This window comes from Dipodomys spectabilis, unplaced genomic scaffold (genome assembly GCF_019054845.1).
Source record: "Dipodomys spectabilis isolate Male_0828 unplaced genomic scaffold, ASM1905484v1 ptg000036l, whole genome shotgun sequence".
In the NCBI taxonomy this organism is placed as follows: Eukaryota; Metazoa; Chordata; class Mammalia; order Rodentia; family Heteromyidae; genus Dipodomys; species Dipodomys spectabilis.
The window spans coordinates 2,336,110-2,363,003 of NW_024870713.1; the positions used below are offsets into that span (position 1 = coordinate 2,336,110).

At 44.3% G+C, this 26,894-nt stretch overlaps 1 protein-coding gene across 2 annotated transcripts in view; it reads left to right on the plus strand.

Annotated features, from left to right (window-relative positions):
* Fam78b (family with sequence similarity 78 member B) overlaps positions 1–26,623 on the plus strand; it is an 81,237-nt gene extending 54,614 nt beyond the window's left edge. For both annotated transcript variants that reach the window (XM_042677348.1, XM_042677347.1), the window contains one exon: positions 25,876–26,623. In XM_042677348.1, coding sequence (XP_042533282.1) covers positions 25,876–26,398 — 523 coding nt within the window. In that variant the 3' untranslated portion in view covers positions 26,399–26,623. The remainder of the gene's footprint in view (positions 1–25,875) is intronic.
* The last annotated feature ends 271 nt before the right edge of the window (positions 26,624–26,894 follow it).

Here is a 26,894-nt window from a genome sequence, read left to right on the forward strand (position 1 = left end):
TTGCAGAGCCAGTGAAGAGATTCACCCCAAGAATTTATACAGAGGCAGTGATGCCAGAGAGGCCTGGCTGCCTTGGGGGATGAAATTGCAGAATTACAGCCAGGGAGGCCATAGCACTGAGTAATGTCTCCTGATGTTAATAAAGTCCTTGAGAGCCTGGATCATGCAACTTTCTGAACTTAATTTATATGCTCTTAGGCAAAAATCAGCATGACCTGGATAGAAATTTAGCCAGAGAATAATAAAACGTGAGAAGCTACAGGTGATAAAGTAACCTCTGAGAAACAAAGAGACCTGGCTCATTCTATTTTAAATGTTATAGGAAAATTGAATAATATTAGGCATTTATTAAGGGCATATTACATGTCAGGAATTTCTCTGTGAACTTTAATGACCTCCATTCATCAGATCCTCTCAAAAGCCCTGTGTAGCCAACATCCAGTCCACAAACCACTTGACAGTTTGCTGCTATTACAAAGATAGTCTTTGACCTTGGAAGTTTGACTTTTCTGTCACATCAGGTGGCCAGAAAGAAGTGATCTTCCCAATTTTCTATAGCAAGAGACTTATTACATTTCCAAAACAGACCAGAGGCACAGCAGGGATATTACATGGAATGCAGTCAAATGTCATTGCTACAGACAACTATTCTAGCCTCTGTAGCAAGTTTCTCTCTCTATCATACTCTGTGTGTGTGTGTGTGTACATAAGTCTAGGGTCTCCTTAATGCAGGAAGTAACAGATATACTAATCCTGGGACAAAGTCTAGCCACATGGACATCATGGTTGCTTAACCCAGGGGAGATAAGAAAAAGAAAGGTCAGGTCTGGGCCAGTGTTTCTGGATGGTTGGGAAAGCCATGGACTACAGTAGCTCACCAGCTAGTCTTTCTCCCACATAAGCCTTATACCTTACCCCTTCTGAATTTGATGATCAAAGATGATAGTTCTGCAGGATGTCATGGTGCTCACCTATAATCCCAGCACTTGGGAGCCAGAGACAAGAGGATCTCAAGTGCAAGAACAGCATGGGCTACATGGGAGACCCTGTCTCAAAAACAATCACAAAAAGTTCATAATCCATACTGGTCATTTTATTCATTATGTCTCCTGGATTCTTTGTATTGGCCCAGCAAGCACCTTAGAGGTTTCTGATTCTTGTGCACATATATGGGGCACAAAGCCTTCCAAAGCTTGATGTGCTGTCTTACAGCTTCTTAATTCACAGCCTGTCCTAAGACCATTTAAACCCATTATACCTTTTACCTAACAGATACAGATATGCTCAGCTTTCCCAGAGCTCTGTCAGATGCAGTGTCAGAACCTGAGTCTATAAAAGCTGGGGGTTCATGAGGTCATCTCTCCAAACTTAGGGGCTCCATGTTTCTCTCTGGCTCAGTTCTACGTTTTACAGCATGAAGAATCACCGTTGCCAGCCTAGCTACCATCCAGTGTATACATGACAGCACTGTTTCAGAGGTAGGTAGGCAAAAAAGTACTGGCAAAGTCAGCCCCTCTCTGGGCTCTGAGCAACATGCATGAGAAGAAAAGCCATGATTTCTTTCCACTTCCATTGGCCTTAGCCACAGGGGGAAAAACGATAATGAGTAATGTTCAAAACGTCAGAAGTAAAAGAGCAGTTGCAATGTCTTACTGCTTGACTCTTCAGAGATGCCCAGTTGTGCAGAGCAAAGATCTGAAGTTGGGATTTCATGATACTTAGAGAACAGCAGGGTCAGGGCTGGTGATAAATCCCTGCTCTTCTTTTGAAGACAACTCATCTTCTCTAAATTCTAAGTCACCACACTGTTTTCCCATGACTTCCTAAGTTAAAAGTCATGGTGGGAGGGGCAGCCCGCCCGATGGGGAAGCAAGCCTACCTGCCATTGGTGGGTATTCAGGGAGGAAGACCAGCTCATGAGGAGAGGGGTTAACGGGAGTGGGGAGAGAAGGACTTTTGAAATCTTTGAGGTCAGAGACACTCTTGCCCAGCGTTTCTGATGAGGAAACTGAGATAGAAGGTGCTAAGTGACTTGATCTTTGGCACACTGCTTAGACACTATTAGAACCAGGAGTCTGATCTATCGTAGACTTTTCCTTCTTTTTAAAAAAGACAAATTTATTGTTATTAAGGTGTCATATGGAGGGGTTACTGTTGACTTTCTCTTCTTAACAAAGAAAATGGTTACTGCTGGCTAGCCACAGAAGTTGTGCACTTAAAGTTGTTTTCTTGGAAACGAAATAGGTGTGGTAGATAATGGGGCTATGGCTGGCCTGCCCGTTAGCGATGTAAGCAGACTGAGATCACAGTCCCTAGTGAAGAAGCCAGGCTGTGTGCTGACTGGTGACTAACCTGCTCCCAGCAGTGGCTCCTGAGGAACAATAGAGAGTCCAAGACTCACAGGAGAGCTGAATTCCAAATATGTGTTTGTCCCACCAGCCAGAGTAACTTAGGCTGGAAATTTGCTGAGAGCAGCAGCGGCTCCTGGGACGATTGGCAATTTGAGTTTCTCAGAGACAGACAATATGTTGGTACCAGATGCCTTTCTAAGCTAAAAACCTATGGTTATGTTGCTTAGATGATCTTTTTTATTTACTCTAACCCATAATCCCAAAGCCATTCTAGATTGAATGTGGGCCATTGAGCATTCCTGAGAGAACCACAGCTCAGTATTTTTAGGTGTTGCCATTTCCAGCTGGGGAGTCACATTTCTGTCTTCAGCTTCCTGCATTTAGTATTTAATTATCTGTGTTTATTCTGTCACTGGCCCTTAGGAACCGGCACCTTACTCCTCTGTACCAGGGGAGCCTCACCCCCCACAATAGTTTGCTCATCTACTCTAGGTACAGAGGCCTCTTAGGAGACAATGGGTGCTGTCTCTGTCATTTGGATAATGTCCTACCCTTTTCTTCCTATTCTCTTCTTGGCAGGGCTGAGGAGAGGGCACTCTGGGAAGGTCTGGAGCCTCTGTGGAGTCACAGAATTGTGGGAATGACCAGAAGAGCGCATTCTGTACCAGGGCATTACCTTTCCGGTGTGTGACAGCGATGACAGCTATATGTTCTTGTAGAATACCATGCTGGTGCTTCTCCCCATCAAGTCCCTGAGCTCCCTTTTCCTAGAGGTTTTGGGCAGCCCATTCCCCCAGAATTAGGCTGCTATAAAGAATACCTACATCCCCATTTGCACTTGAACCTCAGGCTGGCACCAGACCTGCCTGTCCTACCTGTATTTTCTGATTGCTTACCCTCTGTCACTATTGTGTCAGCCTGTCTTTGTTCCTGACCCACCAGTATACTGACTGCTTACACCTTCCTTTCACCTGTTCAGACTGCTCTGTGCACCCTTAGTGTCACCTGGATGCCTGTGTGCTCTTCCACCATCTAAGTCCTCTTGGGACTGATATACTCCCATCCCAGCAGCTCTAGTCTGTGGCCAGAATAGCAGGAGCTGCTTCTGCATGGATTTGGCCATGCTGGAAGGAAAAGAAATCACCCCCATACAAGGTATTTGGAAATAATAAAGGGTAGCACCCCAAGGGCATGAACCCTGGACACACAGTGGCTGTGGGCCAGTAGACTGCCCCAATGGGGCCCTATAATTTATTGTCAGCCGTCAGTTGATGGTGGCTGTGATGAGGTAGAAGCATCCTGTTGGCACAGAGACCTTCCACTTCAGCCACCAGCTGCTTGGCCACCTTAAATAAGTCACTTCAAGCTCCTTGAACTGGTTTTCTTGTAGTGATGTTCTTCAACTTGCAGTGGACCTATGTCTTGATAAAGCCATCGTTAAGTTTAAAATAGTATATGAGCCAGGTGTCAGTGGCTCATGCCTGTAATCCTAGCGATTCAGGAGGCTGAGATCTGAGGATTGTAGTTCAAAGCCAGCCCAGGCAAGGAAAGTCCATGAGATTCTTATCTCCAATTGACCACCAGAAAACCAGAAGTGGCGCTGTGGCTCAAACTGATAGAATGCTAGCTTTGAGCAAAATAACTCAGGGACAGTGCCCAGGCTCTGAGTTCTAGCTCCATGACCAACAAAAATAAAAAATAAAATAACATAATATTTACTGAATGTGACAGTGCATACCTATAATCCCAACAGCACTTGGGGAACTGAGACAGAAGAACTGTGAGTTCAAGGCTAGACTGGGCTACAAAGCAAGACCTTGACTTTAAAATCAAAACATAAAATTATGTAAATAAAATATCATCAGTCTGAGATGCATTTAATAGACCTGATCTACTCACTACCACAGCCTAGCAGCACCGCATACTGAAGAGGGTGGGTCATTTCCCCTGGTGACGGTGGGGCTGGCTATGAGTCTTGGCACATTGCCCAGCCCAGCATCATGAAAGTGTTACACAGCATGTCACCAGCCAAAGAAAAGATTAAAATCCCAAAGTGTACTTTCTATGGAATGCTAATCACATTTGTCAGTCATAAAGTTAGAAAAAAAATAAATCAAAACTTCTGTCTGTACCTGAAACGACTAACATACTATGCACAGTGCAGGAAGGACATTCTGAGGACTGAGTGAAGAGCCCTATGTAAAATGTTCTATATTCTCCAGCATTAATAAAGAGTATAAAAGGGGACTGTCCAGGAGAGTATCAGAGGGAAGAGGAAAAAGGAAAAGAGAGAATACTGAGGTAGATCAAAGGATGTATGTACATGTAATGTATAATCATTTATATACATATATTCATATACACATATTCATATACATCTATATTCACGTGCATCTATTTTCTAATGTAGCATAAGAAAACACACCAAACACTGTTTAAAAAAGAAGCCAGGGAAGGAATGGGAAGATGGCAGGGGAGGCAAAATTGTTCAAAGTACACTGTGTACATGTATGGAAACATCACAATGAAACCCTCTCATAAGTGTATGCTAATTCAAAATTCATTTTTAATGGAGCTACAAACAACAGGAACTGCCACTGTGACCATCATTATGCAAGAAAGAGCATGACTCAGCCTCATGCATCCCTGTCCACCCTCCTACCCTCTCAGGCCTCCCTCTAGAATATAAGACCATTGACCATTCTGATTCACAAGGTCAAAAGATTCACTGCAGACAAAAAGTATGGCACATTCTGTCCCCTCATTTATAGAGCACTCATCCACTATCAGTTTTCCAAGAAAAGTGCAGATTGTTTAAAGCCGAGGGAAATCTGCCCTGACAGAACATGACAGCCTGCATTCACAGACTCATCTAAGCGCAGTGCAGCATGGCCAAGGGCAGCTCCAGGTCCACCTTGATTGGAAAATGCCCACTGCAGCTCTCTGCCAGAGTGCAGGGGTCAGCATCGCTCACATCCTTCCTGGCAGAAAGCCCTGCCACTGCATTGAGCACAGAACACAGCTTCCTCGTGCCTGTTCCCATCACAAGGTGCTGGTCTGCTTCTGTCTCCTCTGCTGGACTGCAGCCTCCCTCTCCATTGGAGCCTAGTTGATTCTTATCCCTACCTCCCCTACTCCCGCCCCTCACTCACCACCATTTTTCTCTTGACTGTGGTGATAGGGATGTTCTTAAGTACAGTTCCCCATGCAAGCCTTCTGCCCCAGGGCTCTGTTCAGTACCCGATGTTAAAACTGTCCTGCATCCCTACCTCCTGCATCCCTAGACCTGTGACTCCAGAAAGCATAAACTCAACACTTCACACACATGCACACATGCATTATTCCTATTCACATGCCTGGGTGCCTTCTCCTGGTTAACCATCCCCCTCTGTGCACACAATTGATTCTGGAATGGAATTCCCTCCATAGCATGCCTGTCCTGGACCAACCCTGCGTATCAGGACACATTGAAGAGCAATTCAAAAATTTCCCAGGGGGAAAAAAATCAGTGCCTGCCTTACTTCTAGTGCCCAGTCTATACCTGCTAATCTTGCTGCCCTCTTTAAAACTATAATAAAAGGTGCATCCCATGTGACCCGCTTGTCTGCCATTTACAGGCCCCTGAGAAATCTCTGCTGAGCAGGATTTTTTCATTCTTCCAAGAATGCACTGACATACCTTTTTTCTTATGGGTTTGTCCTCCATTAATTTGGCACAAGTTCCAAATTAGAGTCTTGCCATACATGGGAAGGAATAGAATTGTATACTAAAGAAGGCCTTAAGATGGAGATCTGTGATTTCTGGACCCCAGATACATTAGGGTTTTCTCACTGCCTTTGTTAGAGAGACCAACATCTTAACAGACCCTTATATCTTGGTGGGGGTAATGGGAAAGGAAGTGATTTGGGTCCAAAGGGCAGCTAGTAGCACCAGGGAGGGCTGAATGTCCAGGATCACATCAAACAAGCCAGGCAAGGAGGCCTCACCGTATGAGGGACACGTTTCCAGTGCTTTTTATTCTTCACATCAGTGCTTGCCTCCATTCGCAACAGATAATTAGCATTGATGGTTGCTCATTAGCTAATTATTTCTGGCTCATGTTTACCAAGTACATTACAGGCAGTTTGGATAGATCTTCTTCTCCCCATGACAAGTTCTGAGAAAAATTCTTCAGAAAAATATACTTTTGACACATAAAGTACCCATATTTTGTTTTGGATAAAAATGATGGCTCAACTGGACAGGCAACAGAGCCTTCGGGTTCCCCTGCTGTCTTGCCTCAATGAGAAGGGCCAAGTGGTCCAACACATAACAGAATGTGGGCATGTGTTCAAGCCCAGTCTCCATCACTTACAAACTGATGGACCTTGAAAAAATCATTTAGCCTTTCTGAGCTTTGGTTTATTAGATGGAGGACATGATGTCCAGTTTGTGAGATTATCATGAAGATTAAATGAGGAATGTTTTGTGAAATGTACCAGTCTGTATCAGATTATAGATCATTCAGTCACCAAAGATGGGAAGCATCTCCATGTGGTGGGAAGTGGTGATCTCAGAGCTCTGAGCATGGGATTCCACTTCCTGGTATACTCTGGCCAGTTGTCAAGACCACCACCTCCCTCTCCAGTCTGATTCTTTTTCTATGCTTCCTGCCTTTGCTCTATTGTCAGGCTATTGTTCATGCTGCCTGCTCTCCTTATTCATCCAGGCATCTACCCAGGAACCAGCCAGCCTGTGTTCAACTCTTTTCAGTGCCTTAGGTTAGTTGCTTCCTCTCCCCAAATCTCAGTCTCCACCCCTGCTCTGTGGTTTAAAATGGGGATATGACCTCCCAGGGTCATTGTGAAGGTTAATCAGTGAAGGCCTTAGGGATCCAGGAACAAAGACTGCAGACAGAAAGTCCTCAGTTAGCATTGTCCTTACTGCTGCCACCATCCTGTTCTTTCTAGCCATCTGGCTTTGTTGTTGTGTTTCTGGTACCTGGGCTTGACCTCAAAGTCAGGGCTCTATCCCTTAGCTTTGTAGCTCAAGGCTGAAGCTCTACCCTTGAGTCATCTCCACTTCCAGGTTATATGATTCTTACAGACCTTTCTTTCTGGGATGAACTTGAACCAACATCCTCAGATCACAGCCTTCTGAGTAGCTGGAGTTACAGTCATGAGCCGCCAGCGCCAAGCCAGCTGGGCCTTTTGCTGCTGCTTCAGAATGATGTTCCCACCCTCAGACATTCTACATTGTATGTGTGTGATCTGACTCTAGGTCTTCCTTCCTAAATAGTAGAGATTCTCCCTCAGAACAGGAATACTATCATGTGAGTCATAGTATTCAAGTACACCATAAGTGGTTAAGTAATCATTGAGCCACATGAACCCTATCTCTGCAGTGGCTTTCCTTTGTTACTGATTTTGAATGTTACTGCATTACCTTCAACAGGATTCATCATAGCCAAAGAAGGGTAGGTTCATAATCTGTAATCTCAGATAGTTCTTAGTACACTGTCACTGGAGAAGTAGCTCCTTTGGCCTATGACACCTGCTTCCCTGCTCCCTTTCAGCCCAGTCCTCTGGCTGAGTAAGGGCTCCTTTTTAAGAGTGAGGCATTGCTCTGCCTGTCCAGGGCTGGGTGGACAGATGATCACAATGTCCTTGGTCTGGAAAGTGTAACCAAACCTGTGACTGTGTACATAGGAGCCTTGAAAAGTGATGCACATAGGGTAAGACTTCTAAATTTCCGGTTTTCACATCAGCATCTTCCAACCTACACCAGAGCTCAAGGTCAGCAAGTGGACGCTGGGAGGAAGAATTGCAGGCTGTGGGAGGGACAGCGTTGTATAACTGACCTGGGCACGAACCCTTATTTTCAAAGAGCTGCTTCTGCACAAGGCAATTACCAGCTTCCTGTTTGGCTCTCCAGCCTTCCATGCCTCTGCTGTTCAACTTTGTAATTGCTGCCAGGAGGACGAAGGCTTCAAGGTAACTCAGAGACAGTGGGAGCTGAGCCTTGGGATATCCTTACAGTCTTACCAGTCAGGGGTCCCAGAGAACTGAGGAAAAGCTGTAATTTAAACTACACTATGGTGTTAGAAGAAGCTCCTGTTCTCAGATCCTCTGCTCTGGTGACTAGGAAAGGGCTGCTGTGTCACTTAGGAACACAGACAATATTGGGTCCCTCTACAGGGCCATCTTCTACTTCCTGGCCTTTTTCTCCGCTCCCAGGGCACTTTGGATGGTCAGCCACACCAGAGTCCATCAGAAGATCACATCAGCCTCACAACATATTGGCCTTTGCGGCTGCTCCTCTGAAATGCTTAGTCAAATATTTTATCAGACCACTCTTGGATCTTCTTCTGGGCCTGAACTGTTACCTTGCAGACTCTCTGCCTCTTCCTCCCTGCATTTCTGGACTTCCACCCTTGCTTTCCCCTAGTCTCCACCGCAGCCTTTCACTGCTACCTCCAATAGGATGTTCACTATGCACCCACCTTAGAATTAACATGTTCAAGCCTTCATCAAGAGACAGACCCTAAGCTTTTAGTAAATATGCAGATAAGTTATTACAAATGGCAAGATGTAATTTCCAATGGCAGTAAGTTAAATGAATCAGGAAAAGACAAGGTTCTGAAGAAAACTCTAAGTCAGTTTCAGCATGGGAAGATGGAGGTGTGTAGATCAAGGCAGGCATCCCAAAGGATGAGTGATACTTGCAGTTAGACCTGGAGATTATAGTTAGCTACGCAAATGGTAGGAAAGAGTACTTTCCACCCAGCATGTGTCAAAGCCCTAAGGCAGAGTCTGGCACATTTGAGATCTGTAAGAGAAGCTGATGGAGATGGAGATGAAGTTGTAGGAACAGTCAGAGGCCAGATTATACAGGACCTAAGGAGCAAGTCAGGGGTTTGGGTTGTATTCTGTAATAGGAAGCCTTTCAGAATTTGTACCCTGGCTGGGCCAACAACATAACACAAGTACCAGATTAACCCAGTGTCTGCCTTCTCCACCCCTACACAAAGCAGCCAAGTGCTGTGGGATAAAGCACATAGTCCTCTTGAAATCAGGCAGTCTGGAAGTTAGGAAGCCTTCCATCGCAGGCTAGCATTCAATGAAGTCTTAGATACTGTGACATCTAAAACCTAACACTTCACAAACCTTGTATGACCCTCATGACAACACTGTAAGCAGGCATTGATTCCCCAATGTACAGCTCAGGAGACTTGGGTTCCACGGAGCCATGTCGCTGCAAAGCCTGAATTTGAGTAACACAACAGAATGTAGACCTGGTTCTTCTGCCTCCAAGGTCAGTGCTGTTTACAACCCATCCAGCAGGGTCTACAGGGGAGAGGAAATTCCCCTGGATGGATGGATCCTGGTGGAACAGTGTGTTATGCAGGTGTGGCACCAGTGCTTCCTCCAGTCCCTGGAAGCTTCCTCAGCTTGATTGGCTCCCTGCTGAAAGAAGAGTTGCAAAGCTCCCAATTTCACTGTCACATCTAAAGACGGGGAGGTTGCAGAGGCCTCTTTTGCAGGCCAGCTCCCCTGCTGGCTCTCAGGCTGATGCCAAAATCATCAGAGCAGAGATGATCCATGCAAGCACAAAAGCCAGTGCCCAGAGTATTTGAAGGAGATGACCGACAGCCTGAGCAAAATTAGTTCAGAGAAACTTAAGGCTGGCTCCATGCTGGGAAAAGCTGGCCTCCACTGATCCCCATCCCATGATACAGAGAGCTGGCAACAGGTGCCAGTGCTCTCTGCCTCTGTACGTAGCATGCCAGAACCTTCTCTAACCTCACCAGCCGTCTCCTTCTATGCCTGGCTGGCATATGCCACCCAAAAGACAGTTAATAGGCATTCCCCCCCCCATATTGCATAGGACTTGAGAATTGCTTCTTAAATGAATGTCAGTCAACAAGCAAAGTACATGAGAGTGGGAGATGCGGACAGATGACGCAGCTCTTAGAGACTGAAAGCAGAACACGTGCATTGGCTGCCCTCCTAGCTCTGATATTTGTAAGCTGAATGAAGGCAGGCAGGTTACTCAGCCTCCATGTGAGTGACCACATTCCTAAGACAAAACGAACGATGCTTCTTTCACCAACACTGCGGGGTGTCAAATAAGGAGTTAGTTCGCAAGGCACCTGAAGGACAGCAGTGACCGAGGATAGTTGTTTCCTTCTTGGCAGCTTCAATGAGGCTGGCGAGATGACTGCTCTGGTGAGCACCCTGCTTCCATGACTGACTCCAGCTGTTCTGTGGGGCAGCTTACCAGCTCTCTGTACCTGTTTCCTCCTATGCAAAATGGGGCTGATGCTCCAGCAGCCACCTAGTGTATTGTTGCAGATTAACGTGTGCAGACCATTCGCAACTATGGCAGCTGACAGGGCAGCCCATCTGGATATACCGAATTGACCATGTTTAGGCCGCCCTAAACATTTTGCTACCTCTCTGCCCCTCTAGCTATAAGAATTCTGTCCATCTGTGTGTCGCTGTGGCCCTGCCCCCTCGGCACACTGAAGAAAGCCACTCCTGTATATTATTGAGACATTTCCCCTGATCTGCCACCAGGGCACACTCAAATGCCAGCCCCCTCATAGCTTCTGCCGTTCATTCCTCACATCTGCTCAGCATGTAGTGAAATGTGGCACACCACACTGAGAACACCAAGTGGAAACTTAATGAAAACCATAAACTCTGATTTTAAGATCTCTGCCACTAGACTATTCTACCTCCGTCATTCTGTTTTCTTGTGCCTGCCTCCCCCTTTTGCTCAGTTTTCAGGAACTGGCCTCCTCTCCTCCTTGGTATTTTTTTAGGAGCTGGGAAGCTTCTTCCATCTTCTCACCCTCAGTGCCAGCATAAAAGAAAAGATTCTTCCCAGCCTTGAGTGTGGGTTAAAGCATTGGAAGGCTGAGGCAGAAGGATGGTTGAGAGTTCCAGGCCATCCTGGAATACACAGTGAGTTTGAGACCAAACCAGGGATCACAGTGAGACCCTGTTTCCTGTCTCAGAAAGAGAATGAGGGAGAAAGGAAGAGAGGAACGAAGAAGGAAGGACGGAAGGAAGGAAGGAAGGAAGGAAGGAAGGAAGGAAGGAAGGAAGGAAGGAAGGAAGGAAGGAAGGAAGGAAGGAAGGAAGGAAGGAAAGAAGGAAGGAAAGAAGGAAGGAAAGAAGGAAGGAAGGAAATAACTGCTCTCAGCAGGTGGCAGCAGCTGTCTGCCACCCTACCTCTCCTGAGAGCAGGCCTCAACTCTAGTGCCATCAGTGCTCTGGAGATTCTGGGGACAGGAGGAGACTGAAGTCAGTGCTGGCTGGGATATCCTTTCGTTCTGAGGAGTAGCCACAGGGGCTGCTGACGCAATATAAGGTCTCTCCTAGATCTACCGTGAATTTTTTTCCCTTATGCAAAACAAGTAGGAGCAACAACATGCTGCCCTTTGAGGTTGCTTTAGGAAATATTTAGTAGAATGCATGGCGCATTGTAGCCCCCAGTAAATAAATATGGGTAGTGCCATTATTAATAATACCTTACTTTTGAGTTTCCCACCTCTGCCTTGGTGAACCCAACCTTGTTGCCACAAATATTTTGCTCTGTGGCTCCCTGGGCCTTGGTCTGGATCCATTAAACAGAGGTCTGACTTTGACTTCATTTTCTGGTTTCCAGACTTCAGCCCTTTCTAGATTACTGAAGTTAAGGATCTGGTGCCTCTACCCCCCACCCCCACCCCGCTCCACACACACATACCAGCCTGTCCTAATCCCCAGGATTTCAGACCCCTTTCACTTCTGAGTCTTACCCTTGGCCTAGATCCAGGATCTATTATCCTTTACCCTAGTCTCTCAGTCTTTCTACTTGTCCCCTCCTCAACTCTAGTCTCCTCCACCACCTTCCCACCCCTTAGTACTGTACCCCTTGGTACAGCCTGAGCCCTGTGTACCTTTCTATGTGGCTAGTTAGGGATGGAGTCAAGAGTGGAAAGGTCACATCCACTCTAACCCATGCTATATGTCACCAAGGGATCATGAGCCCCACACAGCTGTGGTCACAGGAGATGGATTTAAACGTGATGTCAGTAGACACATACTGGTCTTGGTCCCTTCTCACTAGGTCACTGATGCTTTAGTAACCAGTGAGGCAGATAAAGGGTGAAAACGATGTCTTATACCAACAGACAGGTGGAGCCTGGCATGGCCACTCCCATATGCGGGTCCCTGACACATTCCCTCATTCATTCCCCCTGATAAATACTTGATGGCACCCAGCTCTTCTTGAAGAAGACTTGGAAATCATGTCCAGGCTTTATCTCGTTGGCTTGAAGATTCATTCCTATTAGTGATTCCAAAATCAGACAGGAAGAAATCACAGTAATTGTCATCTGGACCAACAGATCTAAAGAGAGCTTGAGTTCTGATCACAGCTCCCAAAGCCAACATAATGACTTTAGGTCCAGACACCACGGGATAGCAGAGTGGCCCTCCTTAATCACTTATAGGATGCCTAGGGTCTCCAGCCCAGCCATTCTCACTATTCTTTGTCTCCATTAGATACATATGGCCCCATTCAGTTCAGCCACGTGGAACTCATCATGGTTTTATAAATAGTTACAACTGCAGTGCTTTGCACTAAAGCCACCCATGAGACTCCAGAGCCAGACTGTGTCAGCAAACCACCATAGGGCATATAAGGAAACCCAAGATGCCCATTTCTTTCTTTTTTAAATGTGTGCTAGTACTGAGACTTGAACTCTGTGAGTTGAACTCTTGCTTGACTTTTTTGTTCAAGACTGGAGCTCTACCACTTGAGCTACACCTTCTGCCTTTTGCTGATTAATTGGAGATAAGAATCTCATAGACTTTTCTGCCTGGGCTGGCTTCAAACCACAATCCTCATCTTAGCCTCCTGAGTAGCAAGCTTTACAGACATGAACCACCAGTGTCCACCCAAGATGCCCTTTTCTCAATGAACCACTAGGTCTTGTGCTCCATACTTGGATGACACAAAAGCTTATTTGCTTTTAGCCATATCACCTACCTATCTGAGACAAGACACAAATGGGAAACAATGGAAAGAAAGGAGTAAATCTCCATGGTGTCAAAGTCTTTCACAGTCACAGGAGCTGTGGGAGTCTAGACTCTGGTAAGGATTCTAGGAAATCCTGGCTTTGGGGTTCACATAAGGCAGTGTATAGACAGAAGTGTTGCCTCCTTTTACCACCTGGTACATAACATGAAAACCTGACAGCTAGCAAATCTGAGATGCTGGTCAGAGCTCAGAACTGCAGGAAGTACAGTGCAGGAGATTCAATTAGAAAGAGCTGGGAGCCTGGAGAGAAGAGTAGATGAGGAGCCAGGACTCAGGTGCTTCCCTGAGTCCCCTGTGGCCTTAGAACCTAGGTGTGCACCATCTGTGTGGGGTTCTGTTTTCTGGGAGCAACTCATCCATGGGAAGTAGCCACTGCCTTTCTTCTTTCTGAAACTATCATTTCTTCTTCTCTTTGTAAAAGAAAACCCCACTCGCTATCAGCAAAAGGACAAAAGGTCTTAGGTCAAAGGAGCTGATCTCACCTTATCCATGAAGTTGTTTATTGTGCCATCTTGGTTGTATAGATGAGAAAACTGAAGATAAAATATTTTAGGTTTGGAAAAAGTAGCTAGCCCAAAAGACTCTGAGAAGAGCTTGAACAACAGCCTCTGAACAGGCTGGTAGCTTCCAAAGCAGGTGCTTTGTAGGTGTTTCCCTTATATAACTTTTATGAAATGTGTGTTTGTATGTCTTTTGGGTCTTTTGTGTTATCCACAGAGTCTAAGTTTTCTCAATGTAGAGCTCAGAAAAACCTTTCGAGCACCTACATACCATGACTGGATCATTTCTCCCCTATTTCAGTGTCCCTACTAAGGAAATGATTGTGACCATCTGCCCTTCTGTTACTTTGTCAGAATAAAAAAGAAATAGCTCTTGTGTGCATACAGGGAGGAAAGTCCCCTTTGAAGAAACTCAGGTATCAGCTAGTTGGCATTAGTTTCAAAAGTACAACACTAATAGTTTCCTTTTGAAGCACCTATTATATGCCAGGTACTACTTCCTCTTGTCCCACCCCACACGTGGACATCCAAAGCAGTGCTTTGCTCCTGTGGGAGGGCTTGATACCCTCAGATGAGCTAGAAGCTGCTAGAGATGCGGAGGGGAACTCGGCTTGGCACTAGGCCTTGTGCATGCTAAGGGTCAAAAGGCCTTGCTACTAGACCAGTGGTCACGACCCTTGTAAAGGACGGAGCCTAGGTCTGCACAATGCCCTGGAGATGAGAGTAAGCATACTTGAATGAGCAAGGCTGGCCAGCCTTGGCAATCTCTCTAGGAGAGGAAGGACACTTTGCTCCAAAAAATTCAGAATTTGATTCAGGAGCAAACCATCCTCAGGCACAATCCAGAAAACTGGCCACCAAGCAGAGCCCTCAAATAGAAACAAGTTAGCAGAGACCCTCAAGATAGCAGCCAGGCCCTCTGTCTTCCATAGTGATGGGTACATACATTGTAAGAAAGCATCTTCAGTGCTAGAGAAACAGTCCAAACAACATGAGGGTGGGGAATGAGAGAAGCCTCCCCTTAAATACGCAGCCCCTCCCAGTGCTGATGACTCTTAGAAAACACTGGAAATTGTCTTTTTCTGCGAGAGGAAAAGATGCTTTCCTGTGTGCCAGAGAGAAAAGGATGTGGTCAGAAAGGAAGGCAGCGGAAGGGGAGGTGGGAGGAGAGTATTTACAGGCTTCTTGGAGTCTGACATAAACAGTGCAGAATGAGAAGAATCCTAATTTTAAACCTCTATAATCATGGTACAAACCATCTTGAGAATTGGGATATACGCCAGGGCCAGAGCTGGGAATTGGTGTCTGAGGGGCTGAGCAGCTGCCCAGAGGCAGTGGGGTTCAGGCCTCCTCAGATGACACATAATTTTGGCTTAGGTCCCCTCTAACTTCCTCCACCTGCCATCAGGCCCTCTCCCCAGCCCCCACCTGCTCAGTGCCACTTCTTCCCTTTGCCTTCCTCCAAAGATTGTTGCCAGTTCCTTGCAGGAAGGAATTTGGAGGGAGAAGATGTCACAGAATTGGAAATGACAGCATGAGGTTGCCCTCAGCACTAAATGGAGAAAAGCCTGAATTCTCACAGAAAGTAGTGTTCCCTTTAACTAAACTTCCCTCATCCCTGAATGGTAATTCCTTAGGTTCCAGCCATGAAGGTTAAGAGGGAAGACAGCAGTGTCCTTCCCTCCCTCTGAGCACAGCACAGTTAACTCAGCAGCTGGCATGCCTTTAAAGAGCAGGCTCGATACAGTGGTTAGACCACAAACTCTCTGAACAGTACTGGCACTCAGGAAGTTACAAATCAGCTCTGATGCTGGGGTGATGGGACCAGAACTGATTGATTCTCAGCCTCAGAACTAGAGCGGGGTCTTGGAGTCCTCTGCTGTACCTGCATTAACCCTGTAATTGGTGGATTTTGAAATGGTGGAGATGAGAGGCTGGGGTAGAACCTGGATAGTTAGGGAAAAGGGAAAAACTAGTCAGTAATTCCAAAACGTTTCAGTATTTTAATAACTGGATGAGTCACAGTAAAGCATATTCAGCTAATATCATCCACAACTATTATCACTGTTTCTTAGAGCTTTGGGACCATTTGGTACCATGCAGGCACCATGAGCCAGAATGTGATTTAGAATCAGGTCTTGGGTTTGCCACAGAGATCTGTCCCTTACTTTCTGTGTAACATTTTGTTGTTGGTGGTGGTAGTGGTGGTAGTGGCCATGAAGCTTCAACTCTGGGCCTAGGCACTGTCCCTCAGCTCTTCAGCTCAAGGCTAGCACTCTACCACTTGAGCCACATCACTTCCAGTTTTCTGATGGTTTATTGGAGATAAGAGTCTCATGGGCTGGCTTTGAACCACAATCCTCAGATCTCAGCCTCCTGAGTAGTTAAGATTACAGGTGTGAGCCACCAGTGCCCAGCTCCTTTCCTTTTTTTTCTAAAGAGAAGCAGAATGATACTAGCCTTATGTAATTGATGTACAAAGTGAAGCTGATGCTGTTTTTGAGAATATTTTGTAAATGTAAATGCAAAGCAGGTAGGGATAAAAAACATATAACAAAAGAAAACATTCTGGATAGGAGCTAACCGGGGTTCCAGAGCTGGACATCAGCTGTCCTATCTGTTCCTAACATTTGTAGGCTTCAGGCTAAGAATTCAGTGGCCATATTTCTAAATAGCTGTTTTAAGTCAAACTAATAGAAGGCTAAGTCAGACAAGTTTTCTATCCTCTTACCAAGACAACATACCTTTATCACAACTATAAGATAAGATTGGACCTTAAAATCTTAGACTCAAACTTATGTGTCACAATGTGGTAGCAGAATGTAGGGGTTCCTCAGACCTACCCTGTATCCTGTTAAAAAAATAAGCACCATCAAGCATGTGAGCAAACTCTTCTCAGAATCCTGGCCAACAGCCACCTTCTGACTATCCCGTAGGCTCAAAACTAAGCACACACAGGGCTAGGAAGGAGGCTCAGTGGTAGAGCACTTGCCTTCCATGCAGGAGGCCCTGGGTTCGATTCCTCAGCATCACATATGCAAAGAGAAAAAAAGCCGGAAGTGGCGCTGTGGCTCAAGTGACAGAGCGCTAGCCTTGAGCTGAAGAGCTGAGGGACAGCGCCCAGGCCCAGAGTTCAGGCCCCACGACCAGACCTTCCAAAAAAAAAAAAAAAGAAAACTAAGCACACACAATAGACCGACACTGGAAATGGTCTGCGTGGCCCCTAAAGGCATGTTTAGAGTTATTTGGCCTAGGAATAGTGAGATCCCAGGTGCCCAAAAAGTACTCTAGGAAGTGCTCTCCCACCTCCTTGTTGAATGAGGAAGAAGATACCCAAATGATTCCTTGAAAGTGTAAGGCCAGGTCAGGGCTCCTCTTCCCTGGGTCAGCACCGACCTGGGTCCCAAGCCCACATAAAATCATCCATCTTCCTTGTGTGGTTTCCTGCCTCCCATCCCACACTGTGTGAGGGGACATTAGTATCAGTAAAGCCCTGTGCACCTGTCCATGCCCTGACTCCAAGCATACTGAAGCCAGCCCCTGTCCTCTCCAGGTATCTCAATGACTGCAAGGACTGCAGAGCTTCTCAGAGAGATTGCTCTGGCCAGCATGTGCACTTGGATGGGTCTAGGTGGATCCTGTACCTTAACTTTGGCACCACTCATTTGAATGAAATGTTTAGCCTGAACTTCTTTTTTTGGGGGGGGTTCCGGTTGTGGGGCTTGAACTCTGGGCCTGGGCGCTGTCCCTCAGCTCTTCAGCTCAAGGCTAGCGCTCTACCACTTGAGCCACAGCGCCACTTCTGGTTTTTTTCTTTTTGCTTATGTGGTGCTGAGGAATCGAACCCAGGGCCTCATGCATGCAAAGGCAAGTGCTCTACCACTGAGCCACCTTCCCAGCCCCTAGCCTGAACTTCTATGACTGAGATTTGCCTCTTTCTTCTAAAACCGAGATGCAGAAAGCACAAAGGTTACAATAATCAATGTTTTCATTACTAGGCCCATTGGTGTATCCATTAGCTGTGAGCTTTGGGTCAATGGCTAATTGTCTAAACTGAAAACACTGTTTATCACAGCAAGGAGAAGGGTTGTGAGATAAGGCAAGGAATGAGATAATAACTAATATCCCAGTGTGTTATGGTTTACAAAATGTTGGCTCACACACCATCACTTGCTCCTTGTATTCATTGTGAGAGATAAGGAAGCCTGGCATTGTTTTTCTTTCCATTTTATACGTGAGGAGCCTGAGGCTTAGAGGAAGAACTTGCCTGAGGTCAGCCAGCTCTTAAGTTGAGCAAACACCCACATCTTCTGAGAGAAGCTATGGTACTTTCTCTGATCCTGCACTAGAGACTTCAAGGAAGAGTTATGATGAAGAGCTCAAAGGAGCTCTTCCACAAGGGTGGTGCTGTAATAAAAGGAAGGAGTTGACATCAGAGAGACTTGGGTTAAACCCTACCTCAGTCCTATTCATCTCTATAACTTAGGATGATAAATCTGAGCTTCTTTTCCTTTGTGTATGAAGTGTAATTCCAGCCTCTTGTAGTTAGCATCAAATGTTTGACACTAGAGGTTCCAGGTTAGTTTCCTTCTTCTCCTAGCCATATCGCCATCTCTTGCTTATTACTATCTACGTCATTTGCTTTGTGCTGCACATTGCTAAGTCCTTCCCTTTCATTATGTTAATTTTCACACCAAGTATATCAAGTAAGATCTATTAGCATCCTTGTGCTATGGATGAGAAACTGGTACTAAAAGGGCAAAGGTATTGTCCAGATATGCACAGCCAGAAAGTAGCAGCACAAAGTTTACAAGCCAAGGGAATCCAGCTCCAGAACTCATTTTGAGGCCATTACTGACAACCAGCTCTCCACCTCATATCCTCTTTCATCACCTAAGCTCTTAAAGCATTGATTCTTTCTTGTGCTTGCTCATTTCTTCCATAACCCCTTACTGAATGGCCCACACTAGTCCACCTTTACTGTTGTCTTAATCATTAACAAGTCCAGTGGCCTTTACTGAATCCCACTCTGATTTCTGTAGCTTCTGAAAGTCCAGCTCCCTGAAATTCTCTTGGCTTGGGATACTAGTTATTCCTGTCACTGGTTACTTCTCTGCTTTGCACATTCCTTTTCCCCATTTAAACAAGCCTCTGGATATTCCTCTTTCGCAAAGAGCTCACCCAGCATATTCCCACCAATAATCCTTTCCAGCAGATGATTGACTGATGTACACCTCTAGCTCTGACTTTCTTTGTTATTACTATTTTATTATTATATATTTAGCTGCACAAAGGAGTTGCCATTTAACAAAGCAGTTTATGAATACAACATATCTTGATCAATATTACCCCTTTCAACCATCTCTTTCCTTCTCATTCCTTCCCTCCGTCTTCTTAATTTTGTAGGATATACACTGGATTCTTGACTACCCCTTTTCTGACTCTGACTTTCTCTTGAATTTTAAGCCAGAGTTTCCAATGCCCTCACAGCCAGTATCCACCTGACCAATCAACTCCACAAGAGTAGCAGTGTCCATACTGAAACCATGATCTCCTCATATCTTTCACTTCAGATCAGTTCAGTCCTTACTTATTTGGTAATTTTTTTTCCTCTCTTACTGTATTCTAGGTGCTAGAGATATAACAATGAATGAGTTATATGAAATTTCTGCCTGTCTAGGAGTTGTAATTTGGAAGTGGGATGAGGGGAGACATACCATAATCATAATCATAAACATAATTTTAAATTGTATATTAATAAATAATTTAAACAGTATACTAGTATAGTATAATAGTATATTGCTACATTAAATAGTATATTAGTATACTAAATGATATATTAATAATTCAAATACTATAGTAAAAGGAGAGAGGTTACAAAGGTAGATGGAGAAGAAAAATGAAGCACAGTTAGGAGATGGGGAGCACTGGGCAGAAGTTTTAATTTTAAATATGAACATCAGGAAAAGTTGTACTGATTGTAGGATATTTGAACCAAGGGTGATATAAACAAGGGAGCAAGTTTTTCAGGTAAAATGAAAAGTAAATGTAAATGCCCTGATATAGGAGTTTGTTTGGCACGTACAGTGAACAGCACAAAGGCCGGGATCTGCAAGAAGCAAAGAGAAAGGACATGAGGTCAGAGAGGAAATAAAGAACCAGCTTGTACAAGGGCCACAAGGGTCATTCCAAGGACTTGAGCTTTTCCTGAGTGGTATAGAAGATTTGAGAACATTTTGAGCTGAAGAGTGATGTGATTTTACATGTGTTAAACTAGATGCCTGCAGCTAGCAGATTTTAAAAAAAAATAGAGGCATCAGAATTAGAAGTATTAGCAAAGAAATGTGTTAGAAGGCTGCTGTAGTAAATCCAGGAGAGACGGCTAGCATGGTGCAGTCCAGGAGCTGTGATCAATTGTTAGTGAAAAGAGTTGAATTCTACATATATTTGAGAGTATCAACAGGGTTTTCTAGTGGATACTTTGAGAGGTATTAAGAGTAAATTTAACTAGGATAATTGAGGGGATTGGTGAGTTGGGAGGGAAATATGAAAGGGGTAACACTGATCAGGGTACATTGTACTCATAAGCTGATATGTTGCTTTGAAGCCCTCCATACAAGTATTTAAAGTTTATTCAAGAGTGATTTCAACGTTTTTGGCAAGTGGACAGCTGAGAGTATGGATTTGGAGGAAGTGTTCCAGCCTGGATATATAAAATTAAGTACAAATTAAAATCATGAGACCAGACAAGATCACCAATAAAGTATGAGTCAGTGGAAGATAAGAGGCCCAAAGGCTGATGCCTCCAATGTCAAAACATTGGAAGTCGAGGCAGAACCAGGAAAGGATGCTGAGAAAGAGCTGATAGGATACAGGGAAAAGGAGCATGCTAGCATGTACTACATGTCTGGCACCATGTTTGAGGCTCCATCCCTGCTGTCTCACAGAGAAGCCAAAGAGGTTTGCAAGCTGAAACACTGCTGTGGGTCAAGGATGCATACAGAATGTCAGAGACACGAGATCACAAACTTGCTACTTCTGTGAATGATCTTATAAACACATACATACTCCAGGGATTCAATGGGATACCATTGAATCAGAGTCTAGCTTTATAGTATCTCTCTTTTTTAACAAAAAAAAACCTCTTGTTTCCATTTCCTAGAGTTCATTTCCATAAATAGTATTTTGTATCATCAGACACACATAGGCATTGTGCCTTTGTGTTCCTCTCCTAAGAGTATCCTCCTTTGATATCACTGTGTGTGAATTCCTAGAGTTCAGTATGATTTAATATGTCCCCATGTATTTTAGGTCTAGCTTCCTCATATGAGAGAAAACATGCACTGTTTGTCTCTCTTGAGGTAAGCTTGGCTTACCTCACTTAACATTGTCGTATCTCTTATACATGGTGCTTATATCCCCTTCACCACTAACCTAAATGAAAGCCTTATTTAAGATTATTGTAAGAGCGCCTGAATATCCTCACTCCCTCTAGCTCTGGAATTCTCTTTTGTACATCTCTTTTCTTCCTAAGATATCATCTCCTGAGCACAGTCCACTACCTCCAAGATGAAGCCCAAGTGCTAAAGCCCATAATTCAAGATGCTCCACAAGTGAATGCTTAGTCTCACTGGTTTACTGTCACTCTTCCCAGTACTTGCCACCCAACCCTTCTCTGTTTTCTGCCTCTTCTCTGTTTCCCAGACGTCACATCTTCATGTGTATTGTTATGCTTTGACCTATGATAGAAGCACCCATTTCCTCCCTGAAACTTTCCCACTGTTCTAGCCAGTGTGGATGTGTAGGTTACTGGGATTCCTATATCACTTGCAGTCTCTGCCACTTGTTGTTTGTTGGTATGTAATAATTATGAATCAACACTGAAGTACATTAATACTCTTTCATTTAGTTTTATTTAAGCATGTCTTGCCTCGCCTTTAAGGAAAAATAACTTTCATTGCAAGTCTTAGAGCTATCCTAATAATAGATTTTAAGTGATAATAGAGGTTAGAGTTGTTTAAAGGTGAGAAAATACATAAAGTGTGAAGCTGTGATTTTTTTTTAAAAAAGCCTTTGTTGTATGCAAGCTCTACCAAACTCCAGGAATATAGAATGAAATATTTAAATATTTACTAAGTTTGACTGTGTACCAGCAATGTGCTAGACAATAAAAATTCAAAAAATAAGTCACAGATTCAAGGAAATCTTAATTTAATGGGGAAAATAGACACATAAACAAAAAGTTATAAGCTGAACTCTGTAGATCTGAGCCTATTCATGGAGAAGTGGAAGGGAGGCTTCCCAGAGGAGCTGACTGGTGAGATGATTTTCAGAGAACAGTGAAATTTTATTAGGAAAAGACCTATGTAGGCACAGGACATGATATAAGAAGCAAATGGGGCCAAAGCGAGAAACAACATGATGCCTGGAAGAGAAAGACAGATCCTGGAAAGCCATGTCTGTCCTGTTAAGGAACTTGAATTTAGTCTATGGGGGATATCAGTGATTTCCATGTAGAGGAACCCTAGAAAGATTTTGTGTATGGAAAGCGCCTGAGCAAAATTGCATTTCTCAGTACTTGTGCGGCCTAAGGGATGACCTGAAGAAGACTCAGAGTTAGATATAGAGAGATCTATTATTGATTATGTATTACAGTAGACTAGGTAAGAGAGACTTGAGGATAGATTAAATGAAAGTGGTAGTAAGGATTAGATAGAGGAAAGGAGATAAATGCAAGCATTATTTATGGGACAAAAATTCACAGTATGCAGTGATGTTGCCAGTAAAAGTCTAAGTAAGGGAATGAGAAGAGTTAAAATTGGCCCTCATTTCTGGCCTGGAAGATTGAATGTAGCAGTAAGGGTCCTGGTTTATGTTAGGAATAAAAGTTCAGTGTGGGTGAAATGGAATCTGAAGTGCCTCTGGCACCCTATTCACAGCAATTCTCTCATGTGGTCATTGGGGGACTCTCAGTTCTACCATTCTTGGAACTTTTCAGGACTTCTAAGAAACCACTATCAAAACCATTTTATCAACCACCTAAACCAGCCAGCCTTTTCTTGAGCATAACTTTTTCTTTTTCTTTAGAAAATAAATCCACTGCCTTGGAATAAACACAACTATTTCCAGAAGAACTAAAAACATACTTCTCTGATAGGAAACCACTCCTGCCCAAGTCAAGTCATAATGAGTTTTGACTACTGTAGATCAGGCCTTAATGAGTTTTGACTACTGTAGATCAGGCCATCCCTTAACTGTATAGACTTTGAATCCCACAGGCCGTGGAAGAGAATCTGCCTCAGGAGTGAAGTGATTCTAAAACAGCAGCCACAGAAGAGAGAGTAAATGTAGAAGAAAACAATGTGTCACCGCCCAAGGACTCTAGGCTTAAAATTTCCTTGACCAGAAGTCTTTGTTGCATTATGATAACTAAGAAGGTTACTAAAACACCAAGTACTGATGACTCATGCCTGTAATCCTAGCTACTCAAGAGGCTGAGCTCTAAGGACTGTGGGTCAAAGCCAGCCCAGCTGGAAAAATTTATAAGACTCTCATTTCCTATAAATTACCAAAAAAAGGCAGAAGTAGAGCCATGGCTCAAGTGGTAGAGTGCTATTCTTGAGCAAAGAGAAGCTCAGGGACAGTACTTAGGCCCTGAGTTCAAGCCCCATGACTGGCCAAAAATAAAAGTATAGATTGTCTATTCCTGAGACTCCACAAAGAAAAGGGTCTCCAACTTCTCTCCTGAGATAGAAATGATAATGTTCCTTTGTTGTTGTTATCTCCATGTTTTTAAGAAAACATGAACCAAACCATTTTATTGACCTTCTGACCCAAGTCTCTGCTCATGGCTCTGGGAAGGAACAGTAACTTTTCTATAAAGTAATCAAATTGGCCAGAATAAATAGAATAAAAAGTACTTCCACTTAAAACCGTATTCCCTAGGTTGGCACAGTCCTCACAGTTGGCACGGTGTGAAGGATGCCATGAATGCCTGCCCTTTAGTCACACAGAAGAACAAAGGCTGGGAGGGCTTGGTCCCTAACCAAAATTAAAAATGGTTTGGGAAACACAGAAAGCAAATGTCTGATAACTGGTGAATGTCTTAACCCTTTGGCTTGGGGCTCAATGACTCCAGTGTGGCCATTCTGTGAACCCTATAAGCAAATTGGTTTCCACAATCTCTGATGTTTGTATGATAATTTCCATTCAAATAACATGGACTCCCCTTTGTTCAGTAAGAAGTGCTATAAAATGATCTGGAAGCTGCACGGCCAACTAGCATATGCATCAAAATGAGCTCTCTGGCTCTGGAGCAGGTCAATTCCTGTTTCTTAGCTTTTTTTCAACCACCATCTGCTATATTCCAGCAGTTTTCAAGGGTATGAAGACAAGAGAAAAGGTTCTTGCAGCTGTGGACTCACTTCCTTCCCAGACAGTCTAGCTCCCCTTTCACTTATAATGAGATGGCTGGAATAGGAAATGCTATGGGACAGCCACAAGCAAACGTTGGTGCTTACCATGGGATGGTAAGCAAGGATGAAAGATGCTGATATGTTATCAACATCACCTTGACTATGTAACTCCCTTTTTGGCCATTTGGATAAAGCCTTGAAAGATCTTGTATCACTTCCTAGGAGAAAAAAAATTCAAACCAAATAGGCACTATCTCTCAGCTGATGAATGAAACAGTCACATTTCTTTCTTTAATTATTAAAATCGTAGACATTATTACCATGCATCAGTTCTGGTTCCAGAATTGGAAATATGGAGAATGTCCTTACTCGGTCCCAATCCAGCTCCCTGTGGCTACCCTAGTTGCTGTTAGCTCACTGAACAGCCTGAGTCTCCTACACGCTGGCTTCCTCCAATACCATCTAATGATTCATGGAAGCAGTGAGATATAGTAGTCAGAAGCATAGCATTTGTAGCCAACTCCCAGCTTTACCTCTTATAGTCTGTCAGACACTTGACTTATACTTTAAGATCTTTAAGTGGAAATAGAAGCCAATTATATTCTAAACTTGAATGGAGGCAACAAAGTACTTATCACAATGGTTTTGGATAGAGTAAGGACTCCACAAGTATCATCATCATTATACAACAGTCTATGATGAGGGGGAAAGAAACATGGACTAGGAGTGGACCATATATCCTGCTCCCTCCTTCTTTTATATAAGGTTAGGGGAAATCCAAGAAGAGTGGGAAGGCTCCCAGAATATCAAGCGACTATGCTTCCAGACTGGACTAAAAGCCACTAGGAGCTCAGTGTGTCAGCGGCCACATCTGCTGGTCTGTAGTGCAAAGTTCACAGGTTAGGCAGTAGCTTCTAGAAGTCTGCCCTTATAGGCTCTTTCTCTATGTCTATGTTTTCTAGGTGCTGGATTGACTGATGAGTAGAATATAAAACACTTATTGAGCAGAAGTTCTGCTACTGTGATTTTCTAAGAAATTAATATATATCCTTTGGTTTTTTTCATCTCCTTTTGTTTTCATTTCCACCTGGTACCTCCTTCGAGTAGATTACATGTCAACCACCACTTCTTCCTAAAAAGCAGACCATACAAATACTCATACCACCGTTCCCCCCCACCCCCACCAAACTGTGATTTCTGCAATGGATTGCCTCTCGTCTCTGGTTACCATCATCCCAACTGGCTGATGCCTCATTCTGATCTCACAACTGCTGCTCTGAGCATTCTGCTTTCAACTGGGTCAGCTATGGTTTTATTTAACTTGTTTTGGCATTGCTTTTTTATTTTTATTTCTGTTTGAATTGTTCTCATTTAATCCAGAAACATCACAGCATAGAACTTTTTGGCCTGAATTCCCCTTTCTGAACATCTCCTTTTGCCCAAGTTGTCTGTGTTAGTAAGTGGTGGGCACATCTCCAGCTTTTGAAAAATTCATTCAGCCTCTTCTTTTCTTGTGCATCTCTTCTGCTTTGCCAGGTCAAGCTGGGAACTGCCTGACTTGAGGGAAGGGAGAGTAAAAGCCATCAGTGACTCAGATGGGGTGAGCTACCCTTGGTATGGAAACACCACTGAAACTGTGACCCTGGTTGGCCCTACCAACAAGATCTCCAGGTTCTCCGTCAGCATGAATGACAACTTCTACCCCAGTGTGACATGGGCTGTACCAGTGAGTGACAGCAACGTACCACTGCTCACAAGAATCAAGAGGGACCAAAGTTTCACTACCTGGTTGGTAGCCATGAACACCACCACAAAGGAGAAGATTATTCTACAGACCATCAAGTGGAGGATGAGAGTAGACATTGAGGTGGACCCTCTTCAGTTATTGGGGCAACGGGCCCGGCTGGTGGGCAGGACTCAGCAGGAGCAGCCTCGGATTCTGAGCCGGATGGAGCCCATTCCCCCTAATGCACTAGTGAAACCCAATGCCAACGATGCCCAGGTCCTCATGTGGAGGCCCAAGCGAGGACCACCTCTGGTTGTGATACCTCCTAAGTAGAAGCAGACTGGCCAGCTGTGTGTGGAGCACGTGCCACTGAGACATGCAGCAAGGGTGCCAGGGTGGCAAGAGCCAAACTGAGTTTCTGAGCCAAAGCAGACCTCTTGGTTTGCCAGCCTTTGCAGCTACTAATGGAAAGTAGAGCTGCTCCTTGGGTGGTAGAACCATAATCCTTAGGAAAAGCCCCTTCCTTTTAGGAATAAAGAAATCACTGATTTGACAGACTTGCTGTGATGACCATGCAAGTAGCCATATTTCGGAGCTGACAAGGATGATTCTTTTATTTGAACTATTGACCATTTCTTTCCTGTGAGACCAGGGGATGGAAATGAAACTATACAGTGCCTGTGGCAAATGCTGCTTCCCAACCAATTGGAAGTGGGAGTGAAAACATCCATACCAGGTGTTCATAAGACAGTCCCTTGTCTAATTAGAGGGTGCTGGGAAAATGGGTAGAATGGAAGCCCAGAGATTAAAAGATAATGGGTGATGGGGA